Raw genomic sequence first — 19,086 nt, 5'->3', positions numbered from 1 at the left:
GACACACGATCAGGTTTCCACCAGGATAACTGTTGCAGCTGCCGCAGCTGAGGCACAGTGGTTATGTGGTGCACTCAGTTCACGTAGCTCCATCTGTCCACTTTAACCTCTGATACTTGTAGTGCTTTGTTACTTAAAAAACAGTCCTTCATAGTTTTTAGTACTGTTTATGTGTAAAAATGGTTAACGAAAAATGAGGTACCTTATATAGCTTATAGCTAGTTGTTCATTATTATTATTATTATTATTATTATTATTATTATTATTATTATTATTATAGCCCAGCCAATAATCTAAAGTTTGTAATAAGCTGGTGAAAACAAATCCAATTCACTGCTTTGGCTGTTCATATAGCACCAGTTCACGGCGATAGTCACCTGAGGGGCTTTATATTGTAAGGTAACAACATTACCATCTTACCAGCCTTGCAATATTTGTATAATATTGCAGGGTATTAAGATATATGTGTTGATTAGTGTAATGGAAACAAATTAAACAACGAATTAAAATCTGAATGCAATGGCAGTAGCAGGAGCACATTTAGATATTTTGGGGCCTGAGGGGAGAACTCGCCTTGGTCGGCCCCTCTACTCTTATTGTTTTCTCACTCTGAAAAACCAAATCAGTGTCTGGTGGTACGCTGAAATTTTAGAAAACAGGTGAAATCAGTTTTCTCATTTGGGTGTTTGCAGTTGAGAAGTGAGACTGATTTTCAGCACTAAAACATCCTGGAAGGGATTCACAAAGCGTCAATTCATGCCTCATTGTCCAGGTTATCACAGCACGTGACACGCACAGACACACACGCACGCACGCCCACGCGCTCAAGGAGACACAAATTCACATGCGTCTGGCATGGCTGTGGATCGTCCCTCCCACTGACAGATGGATGGGGTTAATATCATAATTAAGCACCTCGGCCGACGGTTCCTGTTTACTGCTTGGTTGCTAGGCAGTGACATCAGCTGATCCCTCCCTCCTTCCTCTCTAATCCCTTCCCTCTCCCTCACAGTCCCTCTCTCTCTTTCACACACACACCACTCTTATGCTCTCTCTCTCTGATAGGCAGCGCAGACGTGGGCAGAGTGTGGGGGTATAGGAAGAGGAGAGAGCGGGAGGGTAGGTAGTAGTGTGTGTGAGGCTGTCAGACAGCATGGTCTGGGTCTGAGGACAGCACTGGAAGACAAAACAGCCGCCTACTGAACTCCATGTAGACCAGAGTGGTGCCATCCACAGATCACCTGGACCTGTCCACTCATCAGCACCCACCCAAGACAACACCTGCCTCTTCTAGAGAAGTAAGCGGAGTAGGACCAGGGAGGTGGGTCTGTTTATATTCTTTTTCTTTTATTATTTTCTCAGTTTTTTGGTTTTTGGAGTTGGCTCCTGGCTGGACCGCATGCATGACACAACGCAAAGGCGAGAAACCCACCATCAGCATCCAGGAGCACATGGCCATTGACGTGTGCCCTGGCCCCATCCAGCCCATCAAGCAGATCTCTGACTACTTTCCCCGGTACCCACGGGGCCTTCCCCCTACTCTGCCCCACGTTGGGCCCCTCCGCTCTGCCCTCTCCACCTCCTCAGCTTCTGCCTCCACGACTGCTGCTGCTGAGAGTGACCGCCCCAATGAGGATAACCCAGACCGGGCTCTTGCCGGAGCCTCCGCCTCCTTACAGGCCACCAAAAAGGACGAGGAGCCTGATGTGGAGGGATACGACTCAGATGACTCCAGTGAGTGATGATTTCCCCACTTGTCTCCATGCCACTGTTTACCACGGTGTTTCCTAACATTTCTACGTGTGTGTGTGTGTGTGTGTGTGTGTGTGTATCCCTTTCAGCTCTTTCTCTCTGCCTTTCTCTTATTACTGCATCTCCATTTTTGCCACCGGTTGCCAGGCATCCCTCCAGCCTTGTGGCTTTGTGGCTTTATCTGTCACCTTTCTCTTCTCTCAGCTCCCCCGTCCATCTCTTTCTATCTCCAGTCGCCTGGCGTATGTGCGCATGCTAACTCTTTGCCTCTCAGTCGACAGACAGCCAACTGTTGCTGCTGCAAAGAATACCGCTCCCCCTCCTTCTCCACCTCTTCAGCTCTCCTCCAACTGAAAGGATGTGTGATGTTATTGAAGTGAATGATTGCAGTCGTTGTGTGTGCATTTTCCTCTTCCCAGCGTCTACAGGGTGCCTGATCTATACTGTCGATCAGTCTCACCAGACTGCGTTTTCTCGGCTCCTTGATGAAGCCTCAAATTAGTCGCAGTTTTGAGCTCAGTGGGCTGCATCTGTAAAGCCCATCCACATTTTATACTGACTAGTGGCAAGACGGCCACAAAGTTCCTTTCATGTGACTGTATTGTCCATTCGTTGGCTTGTTTTGTGTTAGTTTCTAAAGCATGAAGATATGTGCGTGTCTGTGCGTGCATGTATGTGTGTGTGTGTTTGCATATCTCTCTCCATCACAGAGGGGAGGCTCCTTTTGAGAAAGCTTTTTGCCGAATGTCATTTCTTTTAATCTAACAGCTTTGAGTGGCCGAATAATAATAGGAATTAATATGCAGCACTGCTATTGCAAGTGACAGAGACAGAGCAAGATTCCAGCATCCTGCAAAAACCATTTTCACTCACAGCATAGATCTTGATGAGAAGATAACGTGACAGTCTTCACAACTCGAGTAAATGTACTGCCAAAATAAAAGCTGTTGCTACCTTCTTCTTTTTTTAAAGGAACCTCTGGATCCGCCTGATTAATCAGTGAGACAGCAATGGTAGCTTTCTTCCTTTTTTCTGTTATTGGTAGTGAACTTGTCCTGCCTCGCATCACTCTGAATTACATGTTGCTCTCGCAGCGCACAAAAACAGAACAAATGCTTCCCGGTTGGTTTTTGTCAGACTCTAACAACACACGGAGGTTTGTGTCCTTTGCACAAGAGACTTCTGATTGCAGGTTAATGTGTGACAGCAGTGTAGCTTCTGTGAGAGTTAATCCATGCAGAGCAGCATGCAAGGGGGGGCTTAGGCCAGCTCTAATCCAGAACTGGACAGGAGTAGGAGAGTGGTGTAAGAGAGGGGGTTGGTAGAGAGCAGGGTAGGCAGATGTTGGTCAATGAACTCTGCCAGGCAACCAGAATTTCACTCAGTGTGCAAAAATAGATGGAGGAAGACATTCTTCAAATCTATGAAGGACGGCTTCATTAGAAAAAGAAATGACTCCTGCCATGTTTTCCTTTCTTCAGCCATCACCACCTAGAGTTTTAAGATGTTTTGTGTGGGAATTCATACTATAAACTGCAAAGTGACTCTTATCATTACATGCTTATGAAAACTGCTGTTTATGAAGCTTTTCAAACTGCTTTTGTTTTTAGATATTGAAAACTGATTGTGGCTCCTTATACACATAATAAAATACTTTGTCTTTGCACATTGCTACAAATTCTACCTCAATTTTGTGCTTGCTCAGTCCAATAAGTTAGCAGCAGAAGCAGAAGTGCAGCATAATTATATGACCGCAACCACGGGAAACTGCCTTCTGATTGTTATAGTGTAGCTAATTTAGCACTTACTGCTATTTTAAGTGAATACTTTACCAGGAAACTGACGTTGTAGGGATTTGAAGGAGCGAATAGCTCAATAGGCAAACCTTAGAGGACTTACTAGGTTGACTGAAAGCATCTGAAGACACTTTTCTGTCTGTGGAGTCCACAAGGTGGGGCTGTATCGGCCAATTTCAGTCATTTTGTGAAAGAGGCAGTATGAGGATTGTACCTGCTTTGCATTTGCACAGGGACTGGACTGCGGAGGTGTGTAAGAGTAGGCAGCGTTTCAACGTCTCTATAAGGTGCTTGTAATTGCTTCTAGTGTAAAAATGCAACACAAAGAATTCCTTGTGTGACTGTTTGAAAGTGTGCACCATTATATCCGACTTTACGGCTCATCATCCAGAAACTTGAAAGACTTGATAAAGTTAGTGTGGAAAGAGATTAGAGAATCAGCAGAATGCAGGGCGAGCAGATATGTCACCGAGCTTTTCACTCCTTAAGCAAACGCTGTGTGATCCTGGGCAGTCCCAGAGAAAGATGACCAACTGTGACAATGTCTTTGCTCGTGGCTCTAACACTGCGGTCCCGCGTTACACCGTGAGAGAGCTTAAAAGTTAGCCGTTCCAACGGTCTTGTGATGTAAGACAGCCTGGAACAATATTCTAACAGTGTTAAATTTAGGAGGGCTTTCGCACAGTGTTGTTACAGCTATGACCTGTTAAGCAACCATTAACAATGCAGCATGAAATGACTTGAAGATCATTGAGTCTTTATGTAAGATCAGAAATATATAAAGTCTATATAAAGTTATATAAGGTCAGAAAAGTGAAGCCAGTGCCGAAGTGCTTTAAACTTGCATTTTTCCAGCAGTGAATGAGTCTTCTGGTGGTCAGAAGAAATCAGATTTTTAAAATAAATCTATGAGAAAATGACCCTGCGGTGACTTTTTGGTCTCTTCCACTAGTTTCTCGTCTTGTTTAAAGCAAGAAAATGCTCATTGTATGAACTAAGAGTGCATAATGGGTTAAACAGAAGATAAAGAAGCGTATGCTTTAGTGGTTTGCTATGATATTAACATACAGCGTCCATTGGTTTCTCACTAAGGTCCACTCATCGCTCACCCCACTCAGTGTCAAAACACCAAGATGGGGATCTCAAAAATGCTTCTTTCAAGACTTCAAAACACAACTTTATAAATCAAGTATGTAATATGTGGCTTCACCTGCAGTCCTTAAAAAAGTCAATGTACTGATTCATTAATACTGATAATAACTGCTGCTTTTACTGCCTGCAGATTGTGCAGCGATCCCTTCATGAAAGCAATCATAGGCGGTGTACAGTGTTGCACACTTAACTTTTGAACTGTTAAGAGTATTTGTAGATCACTCCATGTAACTGATACTTGATAGGATGCATATACTTAAAATAGTGAATCTGCAAAATATGGAAGTATGTGTACAAACTGGTCATGATTACCTTTACCACCTAAACGAAAGATCCACCCGCTCGGACCCGCTCTAATCCTCATATCCAAAGATGTTCTGCTCAAGGCTTCAGAACAAGACTTTGAATCCAGTGAGTGAAGTTTATCGGGTTACATCCATCTTTGATATACAGTCAGTGGAAAACCTGTGCCACTGAAAAACCAACAAAAAGCACAATATACGGGGGTAAAATGAAATAAGAGTCCAAATTGCAAGAAAATGTAGTTGTGATGTGTCAACAGAAGCCTGGCTTCTCCGATGTGTTTTCCAGCTGTTATTATGACCTAGCATCAACTCATAAGACTACTGAACTCTCCATATGTAATGCCTTTGAAGTAAGACCATTCAGAATGAATTCATTTTGGAAGTCGATGAATAAAAAGCGATACGTCTAAGACTTACCGGAGTCTCACAGATTATCTATGCGACTCTGAAAAACAGATGCAACCCTTACAACATCTGGACTGAATGTGTGTTAGTTTTAATCTCTAATGCTTCTCGGTGATATTTGCATAAATTTTTTCCTCCAGAGCAGTTGCTATCCAATCTGTCCGAGATGCATGAAAAAGCTGCGGTGTGTTTGCTCTGTGCAACAGGTGGCGTGTTGCGGCATGCGTGTTACTGCAAGTTTATCAAAGAGGACTGGGTGCACGGTTCTAATCATGTCAGCTGAGGATTGGTCACACTGCAGGTTTATTCAAACATCAAACCCCAGCTTCCCTCCACCCTCCCTCCTAATAGGGCAATTAGACCCAAACATCTGCCGGTGTATAGTCTTAATGATTTTGCAATCACCTGAAGAGTCATCAGTGATGCACGATAATTACAATGTCAGCTCCACTTTGAAAAAAGAAAAAGAAAAAAGAGAAAGGCCAAACAAGGAAGGAGTATGAAAAGTATAAAGTATGTTGAATGCGTTATCCAAAGTATGAGTCATCTGTATGCTTGTCACCAGCCTCAACTACTCTCTAATGAACGTAGGCACTAAAATATATAATTAAGAAATGAATAACAAGTAGCTGTTTGGGTCTGATGGAATGTCTTAAATAATCCCAAGCTGCTTCTTCTGCTGCTGCCATGGGAGTTTCAAAGGAGATAAAGAAGCATAATACTGCTGCAGCGGCTCACAATCTGCTTTTAGAAAATGCGTCATGGGTTCTGTATAGTGTATAGAAAAAGACACACCAAAACACTGCAACAGTACAGGTGATGAATGCATGTGCTGTCTGGCTCCGATCTGCTGTTGCGTATGAAAGTTAATTCCGAGGTGACATTTTCAAACATGGAAAACGATGACCCCATACTGGGATGCCTGCAGCAGCTCCAGTGATGATTCATATTGGAAATAACTCAGCAGGTTTTGGTGTCAATCTCAGAATCGCCGTTTCGGTGTTGTCAGTCACAGCCACAAGACAAATTATAGTTTACTGCAGCCGCGTGTGTTTTGGATTAAGATGAAAAACTGACTTTTTTTTTCCGTGTCTGGCAGCAAAAGCTACTGTAAATGCTCTTCACGAACTTGTGGCATTATGCTATAGGAAAGCATTTTGCTGGATATTAATTTTCTAGTCCAGTCAAGGCCTTGTGTGCAAAGAAAATGAAAGGACATTCATAAAAGCGAATGTGAATCTCGAAAATGTTAATCAACGTGCAATGACAAATAAGCCCTTGAACACCGTACAAACATCATGGATTGATGTGCATCGCTGTGGATGGATTTTTGCTTTAAGCTACCCTGCTACCCTCATTTGTTTGTGTTGAAAGACTTACTGAAGGACAGCTTTACCCAGGCTATATAATAAAAGCTATCTATAAAAGCAGAGAACATATTATTTTTGCAGACCTAACAGCTTCTACTAGCATATAGGAATAAAACTAATTAAAATCTACTTTCTCCTGTGTTGTCTGCTTTGCTTATGTGTGTTTCCTGCCTTATTCCATCTTGGGTGGTGGCTGACATTTTATCGCACCTGTTGCGAGGCTGATCTGATAACGCTTGGACTCATACATATGAAGCGCGCACTGAGGTAAAGTAATTTCTCCCTCCTGGCAGTGAAGCGAGCACCGCTGTGATCCAAATGAAAACGCTGCTTTACTTTGAGTTTGTTCGTCTAGCAGTTGGAACTTTTGCTCTGCTGCTGCAAAAAATTCAAGCCTCTCTTTCTCTTTGCTGTTTGTAATTTAAAAGAGCCAGCGCTGCCCCAAATTGGCTCTTCATTGTCCTGCGGGACTTGATCCAGTATCTGCATGGTTCCTCTTGGGGGTGGGTGGAGCAGCGTGGCAGTGTTCTCCCTTATGAACCAAATCACACAGGGACCTCTCAATCCTTGCTAAGAACCTGCTGGCTAATCTGCATAACGGCAACATTTTCTGATTCGCTGTGACTCAACCTTGATTTTAATTGAAACGGAAAAGTGCATCACCCACCAAGGGTCCCCTGCAAAAGGGGGGGAGGGGGTAATCAAAAGCATTTGAACATCCGGATCCTTGCCACATTAATTAATGATTGTTCGTAGTGAGAGCCATGTCCCTGTCAGAGCCCAAAGAAGTGACCCACATTGGAGAGCTTGTGTTTCTGAGAGATAAGCTTCCAAGCCTTGCTATGTGTTGACGAAACTAACACGGGGTGGCCGGGGGCGCTGGGCGGGGTCGGGTCCACAGTGTCTGCACACACAGGTCTCCCCCGAGATGTCTTGCTCTGGCAGTGCAGTGCTGTCTGCTGTTGTCTCCTCAGCACAAGTTTTGAGCTACAGCATTTGCTTGTAGTTGTCAGACGGTGAAGAGACGGTGTCGGAGCAGAAGAGAAGAGTCTAAAACAGGACAGTAACGCACCAGAAGAAGCAAATCTCTAAGTGTAGTTTATGTTTTGTTGCAGTGAATGTGGAATTAATTTCTTTTTTATTTATGTATGTGACAGAATTAGCACAAACTGTGTGTTTCCTGAGATTGCAGCAGTTGAGCTGTTGGAGCTACTGATATCAAAGGTGCCGAGGATCGAGCTTGAGGACTGTGGTGGTCCACTGACTTGCACAAGGCACTTCTCTGCTTTGTTGAATTTGATCTCTTAATTGTAACTCAACCACCTCAACCTGTCTCCTAATAATCGTGGTCTGACTCTGGCTGACTGCAGTCACCCTCAGACAGATTGGCAAAGGTGTGTAAATAACTGTGGATTTTTATTTATTAAAGGAGTCATTCTTTGCTGATGAGTGCAACTTATCTGTGAAGCATCTCTTTGCAATCTGGGACTCGACTCAACCGGTTGCCAACTGGCTGTATTCTATAAAAGCAAGGTTACCAGGGTTACTGTGCGAGTAAATCACCATCCTTCAACAACTCTTTCCTATTATGTCCTGGTCTTGACTTTGAATGTAAACCTTTGTGTGTATGTTTAGCAACAGATCTGCAATTTTTGTTGATTTATCACAGTTGATCAGCATTTTATCTTAAAGAGTTACCGTGTTATTGCCAGCTTGACCCTAGTAGACCACAGTCTGACTCTGTCTTATTGCCATTTCGTTGTTATCTTGACTCATAAAAGTCGGTGTGAAGATGACTGTGAATGTTTGCACACCTATTTCCTGTCTTTGACTGTATTAAAGGAACCCTAATTTGCAAAATTAGCATCGTGTTGCCAAAAAAGAGAAGCTAAGACCATAAAATCATCCAGAAAAAGTGTACTATGATCACCAATTAAATAAGAAAGACAGCTTTTTAACTCATGGACTTTTATATAGTCTCATTTTTTTGTTTGAATTTATTTTGTATTTTGTAATTAGAGTTGCCCCCTTACAAGCTTTAATACAAGCTTTAGACTTTTTAAACTTGCCGTGTCCATCTTTTACATGCAGTCTGGTTTCAGTGTAATATAACATCTGCGTGTGGTCAAACGTTTACATCAAGGTCTGTGTCAAAACTTATCAGTGTTAAACAAATTAAAATTATACTATTAACTCAGCAGTGCCTTTCATGCAGAATTTAACATGACTTTCCTTTTTAAAGTTCAGCAGTACTCTGGGGCTCTGCCACGTCGTGCCTTGTAGTTAATTAAAACAATTTTAAGACCGATTCTAAAACAAACTGGGGGACTGAATAACGAGGCTAAAACTGAGGTAATTTTCTTTTTAAAGCCTACAGAACCTTCTCAGGGGCCCAGTGAGAGCACACACAACTCTGCTAAAGCCAGAAAAATAAATGGCAGCACAGTTATCAGGTAGGAGAGTTGAGATGAAGTTATTTCCCTATGCACCATTCCAATTTGCATTCAGATGATGAGGATTACTCAAATATTTGTTGTCTTTTATGAGTAGTATAAGTGCAAAAGTTTGCAAGCTCAGTCAGAGAATAAGTTAAGGAGATTTACTGGCAATGCGGCATATTGTAGAGTGACACGTAAGCTAACGAGGATTCTACCAAATTCAATAAACAACCATTTTTAAACACACCGAGTAACAATTTTCCAAAGTTGCTACTATTTGGCAGGCAGTTCAACAGCAATGTTTAAATGCTTCTGGTATTTAGCCAGAGAGATAATCACCTAAAAACTCTGCGTGGTACTTTAAGGACGAGTGCAGGGGAGGCCTTGAGCCATCTGTTGCCTCTCTTAGACCAAAAGCCATTTCCAAACCTTTGATAAACACAGGGCTGCCGCAATCCACTTGAAAACATCCCCCGAGCCTCATAATGCTCAGTTCAATGTAAAGAGTGAGTTCAGCACTGCCATGCCCTGCACACCAGAATCCTATTAGGCATCTATCTGCAAGCTGTCATGCAGTAGTAATGACTCACTGTAGTGTTCCATGTTTTCCTGTGACTAACCCAGCACTAACAAAGCAGGCCAGATTGTCAGCCTGGTCACATTATGGGTTATTATTACTGGTGCTGTCTCTCAACAGGAGCCACTGAGTGTTTTAAGTTAGCAGCAGCCCCGCTTCATCAGATATAAATTCTGCTCTGCTCTCCCTTCATCCCAGTAAGCACATTATGTAATGATAATGCCGCTATTACACAGATACATTTGGCTTCTGGGGCTGTCATCAATAGGGAGAAATGCTGTTTGGCTTTAGTTTGTCGCACTTCATATGCACGTATTGAGGATGTGTGTGCTCATTGCTGGTGATGCACGGGCTTTTTAAAAGCTTCAGCGTTTTTAAAAAGCTGAATCCACCTGTGTTTAAACCCCACAGAGAGGGGCTAAGAGTAGTACTTCATCCTCCTCCACTGAGAAGCCAAAGACCCACTCCATTTGCCGAAATTAAATCCTGGTGTCTGATCACTTCCCTGCCCACACAATGTGATGAATCAAAACATAACTAACTTAACCACAACTTTATTGAGTGGGCACTCGGTAAGCTCAGTTCACCGATAGCCTTCCATCTCTTTAGGATCCTTTGGTGTGTGCAGTTTAATGAGGCAACATAAGGGATAACTGGAGATGAAAGTTCAAAGCTTTCAACTTGTTACTTCTGACTGCCACGCGAAATTAAGGGTGAAGTTACACAGTGCACTTGTTGATTATATTTACATGCCTGCCTTATTCCATCTTGCCCATATTTAGATGAAAAAAAAAGAGTTTCCATTGTAAGTGCTGAAGAGTAGCTTGGCTTTGGAATTACATCCCCTATGTTAAAAATAAGACTGAATACAATTAGCTGCTGATTTTTAAGCTGATTTTATTGGCTATATTATTGAACTCCAGCTGGTTTCACTTCCTGTAGCTACAGCCATGTCTGTTGCTGTTGAATAAGCTGTGGTGAGACCGCCAAGAGCTAGCAAAGGGTGTAAAAAGTTAGCAGCTAGCAGGTGAAAAACAACAAGCATTCCACTTTGCATTGCATTGGGCAGCGACAAGCATGGCACATCATCAACATCAGAAGTGTAGTCAGAGTGTTGACAAGCTGTAGATTTACATGTTACAGTTTACACAGGGCACTGCATGAGAGTGAATGAACTGAGGTATCTAAACTGAGATACAGTAATTGCACGTGATTTGTCACAACCCGGCTCATAAACTGCAACAAAACAGAGGGAGATTCAACGAGTAGTAAAGTATAATTAACTCTATGCAACATAATAGATAATGATAATGTGTTTCTCAGCGTGCATGGATCTGTGGCAGTGTGTGCAGAAAGCAAAACTTTGGAACACATGCTAAGCTAAGCTAAGCTAAGTTGATCCAATTCAGTAAGAGAACAGCTAGCTAAAGAAAGAAGAGAGCTTTATAACCAGACTCACTGGGCCTAGGTGTAGCTCAAACAGCAAATTACTTCCCATGCATATCAAAGCATAGCAAAAACCACAACACAAAACCAAAATAGAGAAAACTAGTGCCCTAGGCCATCACAGTGTTTAGCTGCTTTAAAGTTCTTCTTCCTCTAGTGGCCAAGTGTAGTCAGCGCAAAGTACAGTTTTAATGTTCTTTTAATGTTGTATCTGCATAAATATTTGGACATTATATGTATTTTTGACAATATAGTTTACTTTCACCTGTAGGGGCTACTACAAGAACTGCAGTACAGACACAAATCGATGGCTTTTAAATGTAGTTGCTGCCGCTTGACTGATGCTGAAATTATACTTTTCATGTCTGTGTAACTGTGATTTATCACTACGCATATGAAGACACACTCAGTGCAGTAAAAACAGACTGATAAATACCAAACATGTCCCTATCTGTTAGGGAGTTTGAAATGACACATAGTGTACATTACATAAGTGCTAATGACCCTACCAGATGTCTAGGAAGTCCTACCTAACCTCCGCTTATTCCTACCATATGCTTTAGTTTTAAATAGCTCAAAAATCAAATCAAATGAAAAATCCTCACACTTTCAGTGTGTTTACTGGGACGACTCCAGATTCCATAACAGTGATAAGGAACTGCACATGTCCCTGGATAACATGGTTTTCAATGCCCTAAATACTTGTAGTTAATTGGTCATCTGATCTTAAGGTTCTTTTTCCAGTTGTTCCAACACTTGACCTCTACTGTAACATCTACTGCTGTATTATTTCTCTACTACACACACACACACACACACACAAAACCCCACAACGTGTTTTTGTTTCCTCAGTGGACTGAAGCTTGCAGAGCCAAACACTTTCAACCCTCTTACTTGGCTAAAGAGGCTTCACTTCTGTCCTCTGACTTCTTCTAGTTACTCTCTGAGAAGATGCTGAACTCGTGTTTTTCAACCAGGTTTCTGCATCCCACCTCAGAAGGATCAATAAAAGGTCTCTGCCCTGCTGCTTTTGACTCCTGGAAGCGGCATCTTTCAGTATTTCACTCTTGTGCTCTCTTGTCCCGTAGGGGAGAACTCAATGAGTTGTACAATACAGCTCTGCTTAGACAGACCACAATGTCAGGCCTTAGAGAGGAGTGCTGGACAGAGTACGCTTGCTGAGCTCACCTGGACTAATACCAGCGAGGCAGGAGGATTTCCTTTTGTATCTGTATTGTGTGATTGCTTCATTGTCAGCTAAAGTGGATTTGATTTCTTTGGAGTGGGCGATGTCAGTCTTGCCAAGTGGTTTCCAGAAAACTGTAATCTTAAAGATTATGTATGTAATCTCTGATCATACTGTATTATAGTTACAAGGAATTTACATTTTCTAATACATGCAATACATTTTGATTTTGAATAGGAAGAAAATGTAAAGTGATTTGCTAATGTCACAGAGTCATCAAACAAGAAAGGTTTATTTATTTGGGAAAATGCCGGTTCTTAGAAAATATTGCTGATATCGACTTCTGATTTTGAAGTCCCATGATTTGCCTTTCACGAGATAATTTATGTTTTGAATGAATCTGAGGAGTTTGGGCATCAGTTCTAATGATTTACTGAATTTGAAAGAACATTACCCCATGATAAGAAAACTTTCCAGAACTATATTCACAATGTTTGCATGTGACCATAAATATTTCTAGCTTTTTGTAGGTATTTTGGATCAGTCAGCTGAGAAACACAGGCTGTATGTAAAAGGTAGGCACTGATTTATGGATCATTACTTTGAAGCTTATGTGATTATACTTGGACGAGGGTAATCATCTTAGTTATCAGGCAGAGCTACCTTAGTTTGAAAGATAGATTGTTTGGATGACAGACACAAATACTTCTTTTTTGATCCCTTGTTCTCTGTTTGGGTCATAGTTTGTTTCTTCCTAGATTTTCATGTATCCTAAGCTTTGGATTCTTAGTCACCGTTAGTATTAGAGTTAATTTATTCCCTCATTCTTTCCTATCTATTTTCCTAAGTTCATTCAAGTGACCCCCACCCCCCGTCCCCTCACAGACCGACACCACCACCATGTTAATGTCGCTGATTACAATTACCTATGTTTTGTTACCCTCCCGTGTCCACTTCCCTGATTACCCTTTTGTGCGTAAACAGTGCCCCTCTCGCTCTGTCTCAGTGTCTGTTTATTGAATAAAGAGAATTTAGTTTACATTTTCACCGCGGACTCTCTCTTTCGTCTGAACGAGTCTGCATTTAATAATCTTAGAATTCACTCAAAGAAAAAAATCAACTTCTCAGATGGTCTGTTGCTAAATGCACAACACATAACTGCATTAAAATCTTCTAAATGGAACAAAGACAACAGAGACTCAAATTCGCTGAGGTAGCATTTGGCAGACAGCTACTGCCGGTAACCACTTTGGCTGAAATCCACTGAGGTCGACCAAATTATATAACTTTGTAGAAAATATGTTTGTTGTTGGTCATTTTCACATGGGAGTCTGACTTGCTTTGTGAGACTAGCCTCGACTAGCCACTCACAATTTTTTTTGCACATCCACTTCAGCCCTACAGGTTGCAAAACAGTGTTGTGAAGTTCATAATCAATAGGTTCATCCTCTTGAGAGTATACTACTGCTTTCTGTTCCTGTTAAGTGTATTCATCTCAGCTCACAGGGATTAAATATTTGACTATGGAACTCTGTTACTTTCAGTTGTTCTGTTTGCTTGATTTGTATTCTGGTGTGAACTTTATCAGCTTGAATATGGATAGAGGTCCATAACAAGCAGCCCCGCACTGCCACTTACTGCTCATTCTGTAACTCTGAAGTGTCTGCAGCAGTGTTGCATTTCTGTATGTGATGTTTCAACACCAGTATTGTGAGCTGGTGTACTACTTTCTAATGCGTTAGGATGTGCATTCAGTTTCAATCTGCACCATGAAACCTTCTAGTTGTATTGTTATTTATTTCTTTGTGTTTTGTGTGTCTGTCAGCATTGTGTTGCTCCATTAAAAATTGTATTCATTAGTATCACGCAATTAATTTGAACTAATTTTCACACATTTCTTTATCTAAATTTGACTATCTTGTTCTTTTCTTCATTTTCATGAGAATCCAAAAGATGGCGGTGGAAAGTATAGGCAGTCAGACGAGGCTGTGCTCATCATTAGTGCCTTAGCTGCCTCATTTGCATTACAAACTAGCAAATGAGTCCTCAGATTTGTTGGTGCTGCAGTGTGAGGGACTCTTTAAACTACTTCTACAGGCCTCTGAGATACTTCAGTTTCTTGGTTATTAACCCTGTTCTTTGCTTTAATAAATATTGACAGTCTTGCTCCAGTTTTATTTATGATGAAGCCTGATGAAGGTGCTCATCAGGCTCACATCCTCAGTGCTGCCTTGGGAAGACCACCAAACCCTAAAATATCCTGTACAGCATTCATGACAGTTTTGAGGCATCATTTGAAGCTAAACTTCAATGCTTTTTGCTGTTAAAGACGACCACAGGGAATCCCTTCCTCAGATGAAGCCAGGTGCTGTTGCACAAAGCTCTCTTTTCTTCATACCTGGTTGTGGTGGCTGTGGTAAAGAATGGATGGTTCTGCCTAAAACTATTGTTCTCCATCCAAGTGAGCGGGTAAATCTGTCAATACAGAATGAGTCATAGTTTAACAAGAATGCGGCTGAAGAAAAAAAGCTTGTCAGAGCAAGCGGTAAGGGTTTTCAGAGAAACATAAACCCTGACCTCTGGCATCTGTGCAGTAAAGATTCTCTTTCTGATGATCCATGGATGGAAAATATGTTGCCTGTGAATGTAATCCTGGCAGCAAGTGGTTTTCCTCCATATCAAAGATGCATTTCCATTTCCTAAACAGCTAGGTGCGGACTCAACAAGTGAAAATTTAACTGGATTTTAGCCTTTGGCTGTTTGCCAGTTAGATATATTTCAGGCCTCTAATCAAGAGAAAATTGCTCAATGGGATATTGGTGAATGGCTGAAATTAGGTTGAATTAAAGTCTTTTGTAGCTTGAAAAGGCAACTGTTTAACCTTTCATCTAAATTTAGACTAAAAGGATGTCTTTTTAAAGGCTGTGAGTGGATGAACAAATTTAGCCTGGAAAACAACATCTGTGGATGTTTGGTGTGTGGGGGTGTGCGTATATGTGTCTTACAATTTTCAGGGTGAATGAGTGGGTCAGTTTTTACCAAAACGGTTCATGTGACAAACAGTTTAGGAAGCAGTGGGTAATGTTAGTTTCTACTGCATTTTATAAGATTGGAGGTGTATTTTGCAACTGTAGGCTAACTGAGTAAATATACTTGCCACCACTTCTCAAAAGTAAACTTGAACATAAGGAGGGGGACACGCCTGCAGCACTTTGCTCATCTCAACTCGATTAGCATTTGTTCTCATCCCACCAGGTAGAAATCTGAGTGTTACTGAGCAGAGCAGCAGAACAAAAATCCCACACAGGGCTCCAAAGAATATATCGGGGAGCTACATCATCGCACCATTTCCAAGAACCGATGCAGTGATTTTCAAAGGTTTGCCTCCCTGCAGGTTCTTATCTTTCTGTGTGTGTTCTGACTCATGTTGTCTCTGCAAGTGTCTTTTTAATTGTTTTAGTTTTAAATCTGCAGTTTATATTACTCACCCACAACCTAAATCTGTCTGCAAAAAGTCCTTTATAGTGATCGCCGATCAGAGCTTTCAAACTCTGTATTCTGCCTGTTTATTATTTATTTAGTTTTTTCAGGGAGAGTGGGTTGCTCCTGGACTTCTATCTAAAAGTGAAATAATTTTTAGGCTAAGAAATTTGTCTTCACACACTACTTTTTAAAAAAATATCTCATCAAATGTACGCCAAAGAGGGATTGGGAATATTGCCCCATCCTGTAGGCGGGTAAACTAAGACCTAAAAATATATCCAGTATATGTATACAAAATGAAGCAAAATTAAGGACACTTGGCCGCAGCTTTGGAAGCATCTTAGCGAGTCTGATTGCTGCACAAATGTTGCTCTGCAAATTCCCATTATCGCTTATGTAAACCTCTTCATTTAATAGAGTGGGATTAGAGAATTGTGTAATATGGCGTATGTTTTAGATTGACGTAACCGAGGGATTTCTTTTACTTACCAAGGTAGTCCAGCTCTCAGAAGCTCTGTCGATAAAAACAATAAAATCTACATGTACAAAAAAATTAATATTCATGTCAAGTGCATGGTACAGCGTTACACATAGACCTCAAAGCTGGCAGCACATGAATTAGTAGAGAAATTAAGTTCTTTCATCTTCTAATTTACCCACCCTGCTCTCTCAAAGTCAGACGCTTATCACAGAGAGACTCTCAATGCAGATGAAGACCACTTGGTGATGCAGTGGACTTCAAGATATAACTTGGGCACGTAGCCCATATCAACCAGCTGATATTCAAAGCAAATCAGACTGGTTTTATCTACTGTGCTCCGTTGAGAGAGAAGCGGTCGATTGTTAGAATACGAGGTGTGATAAATAAAGTGCGCTGCTTGGGTGAAGTTCAGTAACTGTGTTTCTATGAATTCTGGTTGCCTCATAGATGAATTACCGTAGCCATTAACCAACAACTGTTTATTAAGAATGGGTATAATCTCTGTTTGATTGTATAATAATCTGTGGGAAAACTATTATTTCTCACTTGATTTGTGCCTTAATAAATATTTCCCCAGTTAATTCATGGTCTCAGTCACTAAAGTAGTCACAACATTATTCATTTTGGTCACATAATTAAATGAAACTCTCTAACATACCCATGTATATTTGTTCAATTACAAAACCTTCATCAGGTGTATGGACTCCACATATTTATGTAATCATAAGCGAAGGAGTACTGAGATAAGTCTGACTAATGAAGATTGTAAGTACATTTGTTGTGTCTAAATACTATAAATGTACACAGCATAGGGATTTTTTAAATTAAACAATCAAGATGTGATTGAAGTGAAGACTTAGCTTCAATTTAAGAAATGGCCATTTTTATGCACAGCACCGAACAAAGTTTCCTCCCTTGAGATTCTCTGCCTGCGCGTTGCTGCAGCCACCTTCAGCTGCTGCTTGTTTGTGGATCTCTCTGCAACTCAGTGCTGTCTTCTGTAACTGAAAAGCATGCTCTATTGGGCTCAGATCAGGTGACTGACTTGGCTGTTGAAGAATATCCTATTTCCTTGCCTCGAGAAACTCTTGTGTTGCTTTTGTAGCTTTGGGTCATTTTTCATTTGCATCATGCACAGAATCACATCTGTAATGTCTGGGTTTAAAAACTGGAATAGTGAAGATTAAAATGCCAAATTCAAGTATTCCATAACCTCGGGGTTTCTTCAGTGTCTACCACACAATGTAATGCTGACAGTATTTTTTTTTCTTTGTTAATGTAATGGTTAATCTAATCCATGAGCAAGCTCTTGAATTAAGTTTATAAGTCTAAAATATAATTATTGTTGTTATCCAATAATTGTCAAATTTAATGTTTTACAAAAAACCCTCCATTATTATTTTTTGATTAAGATGCTAATTTAGTTATTTACTTCCATTCCTGAACAGAAAAACTAATTTCACTGGACGAATGTTGTGCTTGATTAATTTCTAACTTCTCAGTAAAGTCGGCCCAGATTTGGGTATATATAAAAAAAAGAATTCAGTTTATTTGCCTAATAAATAACACATGTTTTAGTTAGTGGTCTAATAAATTTGTTGAGCGCTGCACATCCATCTTTTATACCTGCTCATTGGCTTTAACCAGCCTAAATCCACTTGATGGATATCATATCATAAAATCATCAACCCAACTTTGAGGGAACTGTCACATGCAATAATAATCATATTCTCTAATACTTTCTTTGAAGATATTGAGAAGCACTTGCCTTCAGCCTCGCTGATATTAGCTGCATAGAGTAACTTTTTCTTTTTCTTTTTTTGGAGAAAAGCCGGTTACTGCTGATGTCATTAACTAGTAGTTTTAAAGGTCATACGAGTAAATGAAACTGCATGGAAACCTGTCAAACACAAAGAGCAGGGAGCTGTGATGAAAAGAGGCTGTGAAATGTGGTTACATGCATTTCATTATAAAGGCGACTTTTTCTATCAACAAGCTGATAGAAAACCGAAGTCTTGCAGTCTGTTCAAAGATTCAAGCTGCTTTGCTGTATAGCTCTGTTGTCAAACATCATTTTATCAGCTTTCATCAAAGTCAACTGCCCCCACTCTCCCCTCCACTAGACCCCCACCTCTCTCTTCACTGTGCCTGTAGAGATTGTGGTTTCTCTGAAAAAGCTCCATTTGTATAGATCTGAGTGCAGTTTGATCGGATCCTGCTGGCTCTAATGAGTCGGCAAGACCTCAGTAAGCTGGCCCTTGAGCCCTTGAGAGATGCATTTACACACAATACCAAATAAGGTCCAAAAGTAGCGTGATGGTGCCATGCTGCTGTTTGACAGGGGTTTCAGGTTATTTTGTAGGTTTCAGTCTCACTTTTATTCACCTCTCGCCGCAGCAGGCATGTGCAGCTTTTTTGCATTGGTAAACAAAAATGCTGAATGCTACGCTTGCAAACAAAACCAGCTATCAAAAAACAAATAAATAAATAACAAGGTTTAGATGGCATTAAAAACTGATTTTGGCTGCTTTCTGCATTTTAAGAGGGATCCCGTTAAAGGCCGGGATAGAGACACGAAAAGATTTCCTCAGTCTCTCTGAAGATGGATTGTTTATACTCTGTGTTCTCTAAAACGCCTCAATGACCTTTATGTTTGCTTTGACTCAGGAATTGAAGTATTGGGTAAAGGGCCTAC

The 19,086-nt window shown here is 41.0% G+C and overlaps 1 protein-coding gene across 1 annotated transcript in view; it reads left to right on the top strand.

Annotated features, from left to right (window-relative positions):
- Positions 1–1,114: 1,114 nt before the first annotated feature.
- doc2b (double C2-like domains, beta) overlaps positions 1,115–19,086 on the top strand; it is a 193,234-nt gene continuing 175,262 nt past the window's right edge. Inside the window, exon 1 of the mRNA XM_085421282.1 lies at positions 1,115–1,734. Coding sequence (XP_085277408.1) covers positions 1,404–1,734 — 331 coding nt within the window. The 5' untranslated portion in view covers positions 1,115–1,403. The remainder of the gene's footprint in view (positions 1,735–19,086) is intronic.

The sequence above is a fragment of the Rhamphochromis longiceps genome, linkage group LG10 (genome assembly GCF_057381845.1).
Source record: "Rhamphochromis longiceps isolate RC_006_pf linkage group LG10, R_longiceps_female_GT1.1, whole genome shotgun sequence".
NCBI classification, from domain to species: Eukaryota; Metazoa; Chordata; class Actinopteri; order Cichliformes; family Cichlidae; genus Rhamphochromis; species Rhamphochromis longiceps.
The sequence above is the reverse complement of the archived record's forward strand: the minus strand, read 5'-3'. Positions and strand labels throughout refer to the sequence as shown.